Raw genomic sequence first — 16927 nt, 5'->3', positions numbered from 1 at the left:
TGAGGATGGTGAGTCCCTGACCCCTAGGCAGCTCTTCTTCTCTCTGCTTTCCACACACCCACACTCGTGCACAGGCACCCCTCCTCCAAAGCTGTAGGCAGCTTGTTAGGGGAAATTGGGAGTTGATTGCTGCTCTGGTTTACAGTAGTTCTAGCAAGGAAGGAAGTTTTTGGCCAGCCCGATAGGTTGTAAAACAGAAACTTGGTTTCTAGGGACCAACTAGTAATATCTACCTTCTGTGTGGCCTGTTGGTGTTTTCAAAGTACTTTCACAGATGGCCTTGGAAAGAAAGAAAAATCAATTTCTGACTACCTGTTCAAGTTCTCAGCTGTAACAAAAGAGATTAGCAAGAGAAAAACAGAAGTTTATTAAAGTGTATACATGGGAGATACCCAGAGAAAAATAAGCGGCAGTTGGCAGTCAGGATTCTGTAGCATCTTCAACAAAAGACAATAAGTTTGTAGAGAGATGGTAGGAAAAAGGAAAGAGGTTTTAGGCTTCTAAAGGCAGTTAACTGTGGGAAGGTAAACATTTGGGAAATGCACGGTAGATAAAGGCTGGTTTGTAACATTTGTTGTGTAGATTGCTCTGGTACCATCTCCAGGCTGATGGGGCCTAAAACTGTCTCGGATTAGCTTTTGTCTTTCCTGGTAGAGGACTGATGTCTCGTTTTTAGGCAAATGGAAGGAGGACAGGGAACTTTCCTTGTATCTGCTTCTTCTCAGTTGCCTTCAGCTCAGAATGATCCTTTCACTAAAGTTGCACTTCCGGGCTGCCATGATCTGCCACCCCTTCAGCCTCCTCTAATCCTCATGAGCGAGTTGCCACGTGGAGGGCAGGAAAGCAGTGCTTGCCTCCTCTGCATCACCTAGCACAGTGCCTGGCACATGATTTGGCCTCAGTACATATTTGTGGAATGACTGTTCCAAAGAGGCCCTGCAAGTGCGTGGCCTGAGGTTCTGAAGAGGTACCAAGAGTTCAGAGCAAGTACGTGATGAATTCAAGCCGGGAGGGACTTGGCCTTCCTGCAGTCATGTGCCCTGTAGTTTGTACCATATTATGCTGCTTAATAAGCATTCATTGATGAGATTTCATGAACATCCTTCCTCTCTGCCTCCTGGCAGTGTCTGGATGGCCCAACTCTTGGATTATCTACTGCTGACGATTAGCTAACTTTATTTAGACTGATGAGTTTTGAAGCAAAATACAATTGTGTGATGTTGGTAGGTTGCTTTTGTTCTTTTTCAAATTCTACATTGGTGAGAGTAGAGGGTGGGGTGAGGGGAAGCACTGAACAGAGAGCCTGATTATATAAAGATTTTTTTTGTTGCTGTCTGAAATTTATTCACCAATCCCCCTCCTCTCCAAAAACTGCTTTATGAGCAGGGTATGAGGCAATAGAGTGAGGGAGAAGCTGAAGAAGTAAGGCTTGAAAGGGTCTAGGAAGTCAGGTGGTCTCTTCTGGTGCCACCAATGGTGTGTCTCAGTTCCAGTCATTTTCACCAGGTGTCACTCATCTTGAAATTCAATGAAATGAGACCTGAGTGTCCTAGTTTGTTATGACTAACTCCAGGTGACCCAACTCAGCATGCAGCAAGAGGGGAATATTTCTCTAAATGCAAATTTGGCACTGTTTTCACAGGAAAATGGCAGAGATACTGGGCAGTCTAGGATGACACATGTCCACTGTGATCTAGGAAGACTTTCCAAGTTCAAACCTTCTTGACATGTACATTTGCTGTGATTTGTTCTTTAGCATGCTGAAAAACACTGGGCAAGGTTTATCAAAGTTACTGGGATATTTAATCAGAGCCTAAAAGGGACCAGGAACTCACATTTAGGGCAGGTGCGTTTGTGGTCTTCACTTTTTGTTTGTTTGCTTTTATTCATGGGATGTCCTATCTACTCCCTTTTTCTAAGCATATTTTCAGAGGTCCTGTGGTCTTAGAGGTTTCTTTTCTTCTCTTGCCCCGTGTCTTATCCCCAAAGTTTACTATACAGTTTAACCATTGCCTCTTGCATTGACTTCCCTTTGGGTTAATCTGGTAACTATGGTTATTTACCAGAAACTGTTTGCTAATGCACTAGTCACTTTTTTTTTTTTTAGCTTTCTGAGAAGTGGTAAACTTCTGAGTAGTACCCCATTTCCCCGAACTCTTCTTATCCAGTTCCCTAAGTGCCTGTATGGGTACTTTACAGGACACTGCAAAACAAACTTATAAACTCTTCTTGAGTGAGCCATGCTGCAGGCCTCTTAGGTCCCTGACAGTTAAGCATCCCCACCCCAAGAGGTCAGCCCTGTTTGCACAGACAGGTTATTCATCGTGGAGGCAGCCAAGAGTGAGGCCTGAAGAGGATTAAATGAAGGCCCTGCTGGCCAAAGGAGTAAACAGTGTTCATCCAAACATCCTTCGGTCAACAGCACAAAAGCCAAACACAGGACCAGGAGCTGGTCAGAGGGTGCCAGGTCTTGTAGGAACTGGGAGAAGATGTAATGAGATGCGATCCGTGAAAAACAGTGTTGATTTAATGCATTCTTTGGACACTTCCTTAATAGGAGGAAAGGCAACATGCTTTGGCTTTACGCCAGGCTTGTGGGTGGCACCATCTTGCTTTGTGGCACTGCTTCTGGAGCTGGCCCTCTGGCAGCCACGATGCTTGATCCAAGTGAGTGAGTGCAGTAGAGGAGATCTCCTACTCTTTACATCAGAAGCAACCTTTGAAGACCCCCCTTCCTTGGTTTTCTGTTCCCTCAAAGAGAAACACCTCTGCTCAAGGAGTGCCTCTGTCTGTGGGCCCCTTATTTGGCTTTAGGTCCTTGCCTTTGGCATGTTGCTTTGTTTCCATTCCTTTGGAGTCAGAGGTGAAATGAGCACTGCTTTGGAAGTCTTGGTTCTGAGACAGATCGAGCTCTCTCCTCCCCTTTTATTTCTTGCTCTTTGAAAACAAAAGACAACAAAACACTACTTACTGAATCTGTTATTTTGCCCCAAATATGGACACTAGCCATTATACTAGAATATCACTCTCTGCTTTTCAAAAGCTCTTCCCAATGTGTGCCTGTCCTGGGTATCACCATTTCCATTTGAGAGAAAGGGAAACTGAGGCTGGGGAGCTTGTGACGTGCTTATTATTACCTCTCTAGTTAAAAAAAATATGAATATAGAAATTTCCAAACATACCCAAAAGGAGAGAGACTAGTATTATTAAAACCTCAGAAACTCATTGTCTTGGTTTGAAAATTACCTGGTTTTACTCCATGTGCCCATATATATGTGTGTGTGCACACAGTCACTTAATTGTGTTCGACTCTTTGTGACCTCATGGACTGTAGCCTACCAGGCTCCTCTGTCCAGGCAAGAATACCGAAGTGGGTTGCCCTTTCCTTCTCTAGATCTTCCTAATCCAGGGATTGAACCCAGGTCTCTTGCATCTCCTGCATTGGCAGGCGAATTCTTTACCAACCGCACCACCTGGGAAGCCCATGTGCACTGCACAGAGCTCAGATCAGATCAGGCGCTCAGTCGTGTCCGACTCTTTGCGACCCCATGAATCACAGCATGCCAGGCCTCCCTGTCCATCACCAACTCCCAGAGTTCACTCACACTCACGTCCATCGAGTCAGTGATGCCATCCAGCCATCTCATCCTCTGTCGTCCCCTTCTCCTCCTGCCCCCAATCCCTCCCAGCATCAGAGTCTTTTCCAAGAGTCAACTCTTCGCATAAGGTGGCCAAAGTACTGGAGTTTCAGCTTCAGCATCATTCCTTCCAAAGAAATCCCAGGGCTGATCTCCTTCAGAATGGACTGGTTGGATCTCCTTGCAGTCCAAGGGACTCTCAAGAGTCTCCTCCAACACCACAGTTCAAAAGCATCAATTCTTCGGCCCTCAGCCTTCTTCACAGTCCAACTCTCACATCCATACATGACCACAGGAAAAACCATAGCCTTGACTAGTCCTGGAGAAAATGTTAGCAATGATATCGGTAGAAACAAATACTTTATACTTTGCAAAGAGTTCTTTTGCTTTTGTTCATTTTATTAAGCAGATATTCATAGATACTTTTCTAACTTTGTATAACAATTCTATGAAGTAGATTCTATTATTTCCCCATTTTATAGATGAAAAAACTGAGACTCAGAGAGGCTAACTGCTGCTGCTGCTGCTGCTAAGTCGCTTTAGTCGTGTCCGACTCTGTGCGACCCCATAGACGGCAGCCCACCAGGCTCCCCCGTCCCTAGGATTCTCCAGGCAAGAACACTGGAGTGGGTTGCCATTTCCTTCTCCAATGCATGAAAGTGAAAAAATAAAGTGAAGTTGCTCAGTCGTGTCTGACTCTTCACGACCCCATGGACTGCAGCCCACCAGGCCCCTCCGTCCATGGGATTTTCCAGGCAAGAGTACTGGAGTGGGGTGCCATCACCTTCTCCTAGAGAGGCTAATTAATTTGTCCAAATTCATAGAACTTAAAAATGTCATAGCTAGTATTTTGAATGTATTTTCTCATTTGATCCTGTCAGTGGGGCTATGAGATCATAATTATCACATTGTTTATTTGCTGTCTAGGAAACAGAGTTTAGGTGGCTCAAGTGAAAACATTTCTTTTTTTCACTAGTGAGCATTTGTCTAAGTTTTATTTATCTAATTAATGAGGGAACCAACAAAATGATAAAACTGGTTTAAAAATTGGATAGATAAGGGAAACATATATGTGTATATATACATATATATTTCAATAGTGGACAGAGAATGGTGAGATAACAGTGCTAAATTACATATAAAATTGGTTAATATCCTAGGGGCAATAAAATCATAACCTTGAGGGTTATCTTTTCTGTTAGGTGGAAATCCTTTGCATCGATGTTGTATCTTATTAAGTTTTTACAAGTTAACATCTACTCTTACAGGGTTTTATAAGAGCTGCCTTAATTAATCGTAAATAGTCTTTCAAAGCTACATTTCCCCCCACGGAGTCCAAAGAACCTCAGTCAGGCTTCTCAGAGTCTGCAGTTTGTCAGTGCTCTTGTATAACATTGAAAGGCACCACCGTGATCTTTTGCCTCATTTTCAGGGTTTGAAATGACAACTGGAGAGTTCAACTGATACTGAAACCAACCCTGTCTGGGCCCTGGACTTGCCCTCTAGGCCGGGCTGGTGTCATCTTTAGATTTTGAGAGGGTGCTTTAGGAGGCTAGAAATGAGAAAAAGAATTAAGAATGTTAAAATTGGTACAATGGAGTAGAATTCCCAGAGCCTGAAAAAGCATCACCTGGAAAAACTATTAAAAATATAGATTTCTGAGACCTTCTCTAGAGACATAAATTCCCAGCCTGGGGTTTTATATTTGTCCACAGCATTTCCGGGTGTTGTTGTGTTACTGTGGCGAGTCCCATAATGACGGCATTAGGAATATGAGTGAGAAATGAAAGAGCCTGTGTTATCAGCACCACAGGTGGATGGGGTAAGGGTGCAGCTCCCCCAGAGAGGAGAAGAGGGGCCAGCACAGCTTACCTCCCAAGCACTACCAGTGTGTAAGTGCCCCAGTACTCCTGAAAGAGCCAGATACGAAACGAGACCTGGGAGAAGGAGGTGTCAGTAAAAACAGCCACTGGGATGAGCAGACTAATATTTGTTATGCTGAGCTTGTCTGGGTAGCTTGTTTTTCAAGGTAGTTTGGAAATTGTTATCACTTTATCTTCACTAATTTGCTTATCTATGGTAGCAAGGTAGGGGGATTGAACTCAGGAAGATGTTTTGCAAATTTGTTTTAGTCCTGTCACTTCTCTTTCCCCAGAAGGAGTTTTAGAGAAACTTAGTTCTCTAAGTTTCTAAGAAGAAGTTTCTTAGAAGTTTCGAAGAAGCATTTGAAATTGGTCTGACAAGTCCATAGCCTTTAAGGGCTTCCCTGGTGGCTCAGTGGTAAAGAATCTGCCTGCCAAGCAGGCGATGTGAGAGTTTGATCCCTTGGTGGGGAAGATCCCCTGGAGAAGGCTACTCCCTCCAGTATTCTTGCTGGGAGAATCCCATGGACAGAGGAGCCTGGCGGGCTGCAGTCCACAGGGTCGCAAAGAGTCTACACAGCTTAGCGACTAAACAATAACATATAATCATTAAAGGGACAGTTCTGGATTTGAGGGCTGTGAGCCTTGGAAAAGGTGAGTCAGGGCTGTTGCAACTGCAGCGTGTTTGGGGTCTGGTCGAGTGTACAGTTTCCAGGCCACCATGTGCAATTCTGTTGTCCTTCTCTGAAGAGTGACCTTACATTTTATGTCCAGTAGTTGGAGGACAGTTTATTTTCCCAGTTGGGTTTCAGAAGATGCAAAGAGTCAGGAGATTGCTTGAGGACTTTGGGGCCAGGGCAGCCAGGGTTCCTCCCAAAGTGAGCACTGTAGTGAGCCTTGGGATGGTGTGTAATCTCTGCCTGCCAATGGGCTTGTGAGCCCCGAAGGCAGGGGTGGGAGGCACTTCTTCAGAAACTGCTTTTCCATCAAAGCCAGAAAAAGGAGGGGGCGGGGTGGGAAATCTTGGACAGTCCTTCTCTCTTCCTGGACGCACATCACTCACAACTCGTTTCCTGAAAAACCTATTACACTCCAGTGGTGAGAGACGGCTTCCTGCAGATCTGCTGAGCCAGCCCCTTGTCAGAGAGGAGATGAGAACAAGATGTGGTTGGAGAAGAAATGGCTGGGCTGAGCTGGGCTGCTCAGGGGCTCTGCGGCCCCGTCTCTGAGGGGATCGTCTTTGGTGCTTAGAGCAGTGCCAAGGTACCACCTGGGCATGGGGGCATAGATGGGCCTAGCTTGGGGGCATTGGGGAGCATTTAAAAGCAGGGTTTTATGAATCAGTACAATTGCACAGATGGTAGTGATGAAACATGACCCTTCCTTTTGCTTCTAGAAGGAAGGATGACCTTCCTGGCTAATATTGCAACCCGATTTGGGGAAAGGATTATTGAGAAAAAAAGCAACGGAAATAGCGCTGAAGTCCTTACATGTCCATCCTCTTTATCTTGCCCTGTGCTTTGCTACCCCTTTTCTCTTCTCTGCATATATTCTCACATCTAAGAGCCAGGAGCCTCCTTTTTGTGGCATCACATGTTCTCAAAACTGCTGTCATCACCATGAAATTGTTCCTTGGACTACTGCTGACAATGTTTTCATTTTATGCTTCTGCTTTCTAATATGCTTTTTCCTCCCTTGGAGAAGGAAATGGCAACCCACTCCAGTAATCTTGCCTGGAGAATTCTATAGACAGAGGAGCCTGGCAGGCTACAGTCCATGGGGTTGCAAAGAGTCAGGCACGACTGAGCAACTATCACTCAGCTATCACTTCTAATAGAGACAGAGAAGACAGCTGCTTAAAAAGTGGTCTGGTCGAACAGACTTGGCTTTGAAACCTGCCTCTGACGCTGTGCTGTGACAGCTTGGACAAGTTACAGGTCTTGAGGTCGCAGTGTCCTCAGAGGTATGTTGTGAAGGTGAAATGATTTCATACTTAAATAAATACACATGAGCTATTTTGATGGCAACTTTTTGGGGTTTCTTTAGCTCAGAAAGATACAGGGTGCGATGGATGAGACAGGTGGATATTTCTGAAGTTTGCCTGCCTTAAAAATATGTTGCAAACTTGCGGTCTAGGGTAGTGGTTCTGCATGAGAATCATTCAAAGAGTTATTACAACAGATGACTGGGCTCCAGTATCAGTTTCTGTGATCTTCAGGCCATCTGGGATGAGGCCAGGCAATCTGCATTGTTTTTTTTTTTTTTTAACAATCTGCATTTTAAACTAGTTCCTAGGTGATGCTGATGCTGTTGATCCTGAAAAGGGCAGTTAGGTGGAAGAATTGTTTCGTGTAGACTCAGAAGACAGAATGAGGCCAGTAGGTACAGATTACAGAGAAAGGTAGCTTTTGGTTCAATGTAACAACTTTCTCTAACTACTGTATGTGGTCAGGAATGGAGTGGGTGGTCTGGAGATGTTCAGTGCAGGATGGCTATTTGGCAGATTTCTATACAAGGTAAAGGATTCATTTGTTTGTTCATTTATCCATTCATCCACTTTTTCACAGAATAAACCTGCCTGGTGCTAGGAGCTGAGGAGAAGCCTTGAACAAGGCAGCCGTGTGCTCCCTGCTCTCAAGGAACACATAGTCTAGCCAGTTTGGCTTAATGATTCTTGAGGTCTCTCTCAATGCTGAGGCTCTGAGTGACAGAGGCAGAACCTCAGAACAAGGAGGTGTAGAAAGATGCTCACCGTTCTGAGGACATGTGGCTGAAAACCGACAAGAATTTGGACTCCTCTGAGGTTGTCTGGATTGCTCTCTTTTTTGGATCATCCTGGTGTTACTAGATGAACATTCCACCCCACCCCTCAACTCCCAAGATGTAGAAGAGGCTGAGGATGTGTTTCCAGGAGTGCACTTACTGTGGGAACATTCACGTCTGGCACCCGGAATGAACCATTAGATTCTGAACTCCTGACTGGCCGTCCATTATGCAGTCTGTGAAGTAGACCACAGAAATGAGCTGCAGGAATGAGCTCATTGTTTTCTCGCCTCTTTCAAGTGATACACTGGGGAGTTAATGGCTGGGGGGAGTTGGAAGGAAATAGGTAAATTCCGCCAGTTTTTCTCAGTTCTTCCCATCACAATCCCTGTTGAAAGCAATTGTGATAATCACTAACGTTTCCTGAGCTCCACTCTGAGCCAGGCCTGATTTTAAGTTCTTTTCATGCATTATGTCATTTTACTCTGATGACAAGTCTGTTGAGCAGAAGGGTTTTTGCAGAAGAGGAAACAGAGGTTCAGAGAGGTAAAGTAACTCCCTCCTGGCTATAGAGATAGTAAATGTCAGAGCAGGGGCTGAAGCTTAGTCTCTCAGATTCCACACCATGCCCTAAGCTCTTAGCATGCTCAGTGACTACCTCCTTCACTCACTCATTCATTCATTCAGTAATTAGTTAACACATCCTTCCTTTGAGTAAATGTTAAGCATCGGTATATACCGGTGAGCAAACAGCTTGGCCTGTGTCCTCCTGGGGCTTAGAGTTTATCTCCTTCAGACAAATGAGTGACTCTTCCCTTAGATCCTTGGCTGGTTAGATGTTAAGGAGAAAGAGGAAGAAAGAATCTGGCGATTTAGCTACTGACCCAAACTTGCCATGTAAATTGGAGTTTCTCTACACAAACTAGGTTTTCTGCTTTGCTTTGTTTTTACATCTCCCTGTTGGGTTTCTTTTCTTTTTGTTCAAGGCTGGATGTTGAAGGGCCTGATATTGTGCAGGAGAAGATCTTTGTGGCATTTGCCTTCTGACTGTGCTCTGGGGGCGGAGGGGAATCTGAGAGTCTGGAGTCCCAGAACTTAGAGCTGGAAGTGACTCTGGAATGACCCTAGAAACCCTCTTCAGTGACCCTGTCTTGTGGGAAATGTCACCTCTTACAAAACCAGGGTGGTCCCTGAGGATTCCTTTGGCTTTCTGTGCTGGCATCAGCTTGTATTTTTTTCTTTTTTAAAAGGCAGTTTCAAATTAGATTTTCCATTTTCAAAATAAACACATGATAATTATTTTTTTAAATCAACCAGTTTTTCAGAAATATACAGCTTACATTGTGAACATCTTCTGTAATCCCCTGAGATCACTACCACTACCGATAGGCATGTCCTCCTCCAGCTATTGTCAATGCATGCCCTAGGGTATACTGCTATTAGTTTTTCATTTAAAGGGATTTTAAAAGTACATACTTTCCTGAAATTTTTCTTTATCTGACTCCATTTTAAACATCTTTCCATAGTAAAAGATATAGATCCACTTAATTCTTTTTTGTTAGACTCCAATTTTTAATGATGCCTTCCATTAAAAACCATTTTGCTTCCTGACCTCGATTTTCTTTAGATTCATTCTGCTTTTAATGTGGCTGAACTAGTTGAAGAATCCATTTGGCATTTTTAGTTCTCTTTTAACTTTCAGAGAAATTCTAAAGCGTTATTCGGGGGTCACCTTGCCTTGGGCGAGGGATTCTTAACCTCAGCTTCTAGAGGTCTGTAACAGGAGAGAAACCAACATCCAGTTTTAGAAAGGAAAAAAAAAAGAAATATTGAAAAGGCAACACATAGTACCAGGTCACAGGAAATCTGAACCATTAGGTCTCATAAAAGATGGGCAAAGGAAACTTCCAGAAACCTTGTAGCAGGAACAAGGAGCAGATAAATAGCTCCCATCTGTTACGTTCTTGCAGCATTACTCCATTGGCTTGGCTTGCACAATGGGCCAAGGCTAGGTAAGATTCCTTGATTGTCAGTCTTAACAAAACCTGCAACAGGGAGGAGGGATTCCCTTAAAGAATGGTTGGTGTGCTGATACCAAAAGTTAGTGGATGTGCTGGGAAAATAATCAATTGAGGTATACAGTAGGGTCCATAGACCCTGGGAAATTCTGTGAGTGTGTTTGCACGTGATCTTCCCAGGACCCAGAACAAATCAGGATCTAATATCACTGCTTTGGTGGTCAGCAGCATCTGGTTGTGGCTGAATTAACTGATGATCCCAGTGAACACAAAATTCATAACAAACTTCATTCTGTTTATCTTTTTATTCCTTAAGCCCTTCCATAACGCTGCCCTATTCCTTCTGCATGGAGATGCTTGGGGGTGGTTCTACCAGGTTCAGTTAGAATCTCTGGCTACTGTTCACAGGAGGGTAAAGTCTATCTTCTAAGGAGACAAATGTCTTTTTTTATTCTATTCAGGCACCTTTTTGCTCCAGCCTACACAGAAACGTGTTATACTCCAAGTGGCGATGCTCAAACCACCACCCTGAAATCCGAGGTAAGTTCAGATCAACACTTTATCTCCCAGGCAGCTTCCCTGTCCCAACCCCACCCCTAGGAAGCCAGGAGAGAAGCTCAGTGGAGACAATGCCTCCTCTTAAGGAACTGATTCCCTGATTGAGATCCAGGGAATGAGCAGGAAAAACGACATATGAATTTGTTGTTTCATGGATTTATAACGCTTTGCTGGCTAAAAAGGTGAAATAAACCATATTTTAAGCTTATTGCATCTGATTAAAATTGATACAAATCACTGTATTACCCACTTCCTAACAAAAATATAAGTAAAAGAAATGATTTCCCAGTCAGGTGTTAGTTGCTTTTTCATATGGGTAGGTAAAGTTTTGTGATCTGCTTTGTCAGTGTGAGTTTAGGATGTGAAGATTTTCTTATTTTGCTGCTATTTTCATATTGGCTATTTTTCTCCCTCAAAGTTGAATCTGGGTGTTAGTACAGAAATTTAAGGAAAAAAAATTTTTTTAAATTCATTTATTTTTAGCTGCGTTGGGTCTTAGTAGCAGTGTTCGGGCTCTCTAGTTGTGGTGCGTGGGTTTAGTTGCCGCCCGTCATGCAGGATCTTAGGCTTCCCTGATGGCCCAGCAGTAAAGATTCCACCTGCAATGCAGGAGACAAGGGTTTGATCCCTGGTCTGGAAAGATCCCCTGGAGGAGGAAATGGCAGCCCACACCAGTATTCTTGCCTGGGAGTTCCCATGGACAGAGGAACCTGGTGGGCTGCAGTCCATGGTCTTGCAGAAGAGGGGGACATGACTTAGCAACTAAATAGCAACAACAGGTAGGATCTTAGGTCCCGGACCAGGGATCGAACCCACAGCCCCTGCATTGAAAGACGAATTCTTAACCACTGGGCCACCAGGGAAGTCCCTTGCACAAAAATTTGTCATTTAAAAGCTGGTCTTTCAGTTTTAGTCTTTTAGTTTGCTTCATCATGCCATTTGGTCACCGGTGGACATTTAAGCTCGTGAATCACACACATTTCATGATTTGCTAGCTTTTCCTAGAGGGGACCTGTTAGAATTTGTAGGATTAGAGTCAGTTCAGTTCAGTCAGTTGCTCAGTCGTGTCTGACTCGGATAAGAGTAGTGGTTCTCAATTAGGAGTGATTTTGGTTTAAGTCATTTCTTAAAAACCTTTGTTGAATATGTTGGTAACTAACATAATAAAGCAAGGAAAATATGCTTCATGATGATTTATACCAGTTTTAATCAGGTGCAAATAAACTAAAATGTTCTATTTGTTTCTTTGACCATTTTAGCCAACAAAGGATGGGAGGCTTGGCAGTGTGTGGAGATAGTTTGGATTGTCATGACTGGGAGGTGACGGCTACTGTCTGGTGGGTAGGGGCCAGGGGTGTGCCAGTTACCCTCCAGTGCACAGGCATCCCTCCACAGCAGTTATCCTGTCTCAAATGTCAGTGGTGCCCAAGTTGAGAAATTCTAGATTTGAGTGATCCTTCTCAGACTCTATTCTTGCCTGGAGAATCGATAGAGGAGCCTGGCAGGCTACAGTCCATAAGGTCACAAAGAGTCAGACACGACTGTAGCGACTTAGCACTCTCAAACTCTATGCCAAAGAGCAGGGGTGAAGGAGAAGAGAAGATGGATGCAGGCAGGAGGGGCAGTGTCTTTTGCCTCTGGGATCGGGCATCATGGGCTTTCATGGGTGCAGACCTGGGAGGTGTGCTGTGTAGGCAGCACAGTGCCTCAGTGCCCCTCCAACAGCTTCCTGTGGAACCCGAGATTCCCACAGGACTCTGTCTTTAAAATAGTCCTGCCAGTCTTTAGAATAGCCTAGAAAACAATGATAGCCACTGTCAGTTGTTAACAGCACAGATGAGTCGATCAGATCACCCTTGAGTGAGGAGAGGGACCCAGGACAGTTATGCTTCGGTGGGGTCTGTGAGGTCTGAAGTAAGTAGGTACTGCGGGGCTATGTTGGATCTTTGGATGTCAGGATCAGTGCTGCCTTCTTCACTGAGACCTTCCTGGATGGGGAGGGAGTGGCCAGTGCCTGCAGCAAAGTAGCCCGTGTCCTTTCATCTCTGGGAGAACTGGCCAGCTGTGGCTCTACACCTTTTTCATGGCCCCTGGTTGAAACTTCTTCCTCCCTTCAGACTTCGGTTCTCTGTCTCCAGCGAGATGGGAGGGGACGGACAAGCCTCAGAAGCCCCTCGCCATTATGACCTCACAAAGCACCCTCCGCTGAGTTGGGCTCTTGCACTTCTGTACCCAGAGCGGAAGAATGGGTCTCAGTGCATGAGTTTGCCATGAGCTCATGCTTCCTGCTACGAAAGCCCCCTCAGGGTGGCCCCCTCAGGCCGAGAAACTGAGAAGGAATGCGATGACTTCATGGCTCTTGTGTTCATGTGCTTGTTCTTTGTGCTCTCTGGATTGGGCAGAGATGTTGTGAGGGCCTTTGACAGAGGGCAGTGAGAGAACTTCCCCTCCCTCCCAGACAGCCCCTCCTTCCCAAAGGTCTCGTTGACCAGAGTGCATCCCAGCTAAAGTAGGGGTGACTCTGTTTTCTTGTTCAGTACATCCCCTCCTCCTGGGCTCTTGCAAAGCCCCCACCCAGTCCCGGGGGCTACCAGTCAGTATTCTTATTTGGGAGCTGAAGACTCAAAGAGAAATGGGAATGGAATAAACCACTTAGCTTCAGCTGACCCAAGTGTTGTAGACCACACTCTCCTGCAAAACTTGGCTGGGGGTAGTGGGAGTTCTGGGAACCTGATCTTGCTCATTGCCAGGCCCGTGGGTTCCAGCCCTGATCTAGGTCAGGTCACTGGGGGAATGGTGTGTTCCACTAGAACAAGTTGCAGAGTTTGGGGTCTGAAGCCAGGGTTTTAGTCTTGGCTTTAACCAGCTGTGTGACCTGAAAAACCCTTTCAGCCTTGTTAATGTTGAGTTTCCTCATCTGCAAATTGGATATGCTAAGATATGACTCTCAGGGATATGGAAGGGTAAGATGAATCACTGATTTTTATGGGAATTTATAAGCATCTCTTCCAACACTACATTTTACAGATGAGGAAATTGAGAGGAGATGGGAAAAAGGAGCATGCCTTTTTGCTTGCTGTCAGTGAGCAGCAAGGCTTAGACTAACACCTCAGTTTGGGTCAGTGTTGGAAGATAATAGAGCTTTTTTTTTCTTTTTTTAATATTTATTTGACTGTGCTGGGTCTTAGTTACAACATGGAAACTCTTAGTTGCAGCATGTGGGATCTAGTTCCCTGACCAGATATTGAACCCCGGCCCCCCCCTGCCTTGGGAGTATGGAGTCTTAGCCACTGGATCTCCAGGGAAGTCCCAATAATAGAGCTTTGACAAATTAAGCCCATGTACTTTGCTGGGTCTGCTTTTGCTAAGATAGGCTGAGCATGGAGCCTGAAATCAGGCTGCTGGGGTTTGCATCTCCACTTTGCACTGTGGCCCTGTGAATGACTTGAAACCTCTCCAACTTTAGTTGAGAGTGAGAATAAGAGTATCTACCTCATAATACTATGATCAGAATTAAAGGAGGAAAAAAAAATCTATGTAAGTTGTTTATCCAAGAGCAGTAGCTGGGTAGATGTTAGCTCTTGTTGTTAATAACAGTAAATGGCAGGCATTATTATGCCACACGGTGATGTGTGTGAAGACCCTTTATATATTTAAAGCATGTTACACTGCAGTCACACCTAGAGCTGGGTGGTACTGGAACTGGAGAATGTAGACAAATGGCTTACTTAGCTGTCTCCTGGTTCACATGCCTGCCTGCTGGGGACCAGGGAACAACCGCAGTCAAGTGTGGTCCTGGTGATGGCTCACTCAGACTGTTGTTATGTGGGTGAATGCCGGACATTCCTGATTGGCCCTGCTCACAGGACATTGGTGGGGAAAGATAAGGCTTCCGTATCTGCAACTGCATAGTTTACATCCTTTTTAAGACCTTAGAACCAGACTGTGCTCTGGGGATTTTACCTTTTTTCTCTTTGCTCCAACTTATCTCTTTTGACCTATTTGGGACGAAGTTTATAGGAATGTGTCCCTTGTTATCACCCATAGGTCTGCTGAGGACAGCCCTGGTTTGTGTCTGTCTATCTGGTTTAGCGCTTTATCACTCTCAGCAGAGTCCTGCTTTGCCTCATAAATACTCTGGCTACCCTACTTATCAAACATTCTGCTGACACCTCAAACTTTATTTCAAGCCATTTTTTATGATTTGTATCTTTGTATGACTTTTAAACTACGACTGGCTCTCACAAGACGCTAAGTCCGGCGAAGTCTGGACTCCACTCACTGTTGTGTCTTAGGGAGGGCCTAGCCCCAGGCCCGGCACATCGCAGTGTGTAGCCAGGAGGAATCCAGCTGGATTGGGAAGACCAGATGGCCATGACATATGCCCTGGTGAGAGCACAGCAGCAGACCTGCAAGTGTCCATGGACACAGGTGCAAAATCGGGTCTGGTCCAGGTGTGCAGGGGATTCAAGGGAGGCAGGGAAGATGCGTGAGAGATCAGTTTCGTAGGGCCGCTGAGCAAAGTACTGTAAACTTGGAGGTTTAAGACAATTAAACCTTCTTTCATGTCTCTGAAGGCTAGAAGTTCAAAACCAAGGCCATGCTCTCACTGTAGTCTCTAGGGAGGGATCCTTCGTAGGCTTTTGCAGCTTCTAGTGGCTCCTGGCCGTCCTTGGCACCCACTGGCTTCTAGTTTCATGACTCTAACCTCTGCCTCTGCCTTCAAATGGCCTTCTTCTTGGTGTGTGTGTATCAGTGTCCTTTTTTCTTTTTGTAAGGCTTCTAGTCCAGTATTGCCTCATCTTGATTTAATTACATCTGCAAAGACTCTGTTCCAAGTAACGTCACATTCTGAGGTTTTGAGTAGATGTGGATTTTTTTTTGTCTGTACCACATGGCCCGTGGGATCTTAGTTCCCTGATAAGGATCAAATCTGTACCCCCTGCACTGGAAATGCAGAGTGGGTAGACGTGAAGTTTGGTGGGAACACAGTTCAGCTCTCACGGGGGGTGGTCACAGAGGTGACTCTAGTGGTGAGGCAAGCTTTTCGGAAGCCAGTGTTTCCTGTGACCAGCATCATGTTATAGAAAGAGATCTGAAATCCTGGCTTCTTCAACCAGCAGAGAGACTTTCAGCAAATCCCTTTGCTTCTCTGAGCCTTGGCTTCTTCATCGATTCAGTGGGGATGATGGCATCTGCCCTGTCCCTCCTCCCAGGAATATCATGAGGATCAAATAAAACAGTGGCTGGGAAAGCTCTTTACAGATCTAAGGTTATGTACACCTAAGGTAGGTGTACAGTCATTCCTGACTGTCTCAGGATGCCAGCATGGCTGACTTGTCAGTGTCCTGTGGTCTGACTGCTGCTCTCTCCCTGCTAGGATCACTGCTTTTACCACGGGACAGTGAGGAAGGCGGAGCAGTCCAGTGTCATGCTCAGCACCTGCCGGGGAATGAGGTAAGAGGCCCTAACAGTGCGAGGGGCACCTGGCTCTCTCCCCGAGAATGGAGTGTTTAGGACAAGTGGGGCTGGCTTTGAGCAGGGACTTTGAGAAGCTGTCCATAGAGAATGTGTGCAAGCCAGCTCTGAGAAAGGCTGAGCTCGGGAGGGATAAGGGAAATGATAATCCTTCATGATGATGATAAAAATAACCCACAAATTCACTGGGATTGAGCATACTCTTTCCTGAGGAACTTGAGGTTTTATTATTATTTGGGTATGGAGAAGCCAACAGAGTAGGAGACAGCTGCCATTAGAAAGATGGTTGTACTCAAGATCCCAAGAGGTTGGGGTGTGCCATGCTTGGTGGGGGGCCCGAGGGTCACTCAGGAGGCAGAGGGGGAGAAGGGAATATGGGCAAGAGTCTTTATTATGGTTTTTATGGGAAGGAACAGGCAAGGTGGGGTAAGCAGCTTAGGACTGGCTAGTTTGAATAGTTTCAATGGGATCTGGGGCATGGGGCTGTCGCTAGGTGCCTGGTACCTGGCCCTGGGGTGAACAGGCAAGGGGGTGGTGGCCCAGAGAATGAGATCCCCATTGGAACAGCACGCTGTGCTCACTGGTGAATTCTGTCTCAGGGAATTGGCTA

General features: G+C 45.4%; 1 protein-coding gene across 7 annotated transcripts in view; it reads left to right on the top strand.

Annotated features, from left to right (window-relative positions):
* ADAM19 (ADAM metallopeptidase domain 19) overlaps window positions 1-16927 on the top strand; it is a 91894-nt gene that overhangs the window by 24163 nt on the left and 50804 nt on the right. For 3 of the 7 annotated variants that reach the window (XM_061424175.1, XM_061424177.1, XM_061424180.1), the window contains 2 exons: window positions 10743-10821; window positions 16220-16296. In XM_061424175.1, the coding sequence (XP_061280159.1) occupies window positions 10743-10821; window positions 16220-16296 (156 nt within the window). Of the gene's footprint in view, window positions 1-6033; window positions 6764-6786; window positions 7464-7494; window positions 8610-9324; window positions 10276-10742; window positions 10822-16219; window positions 16297-16927 lie in introns of those variants that run through there. The other 4 variants (XM_061424181.1, XM_061424182.1, XM_061424178.1 and 1 more) reach the window with 4 other exon arrangements.

This window comes from Bos javanicus, chromosome 7, assembly GCF_032452875.1.
Source record: "Bos javanicus breed banteng chromosome 7, ARS-OSU_banteng_1.0, whole genome shotgun sequence".
NCBI classification, from domain to species: Eukaryota; Metazoa; Chordata; class Mammalia; order Artiodactyla; family Bovidae; genus Bos; species Bos javanicus.
Note: the sequence above shows the minus strand (reverse complement) of the source record. Positions and strands in the feature narration are given on the sequence as shown.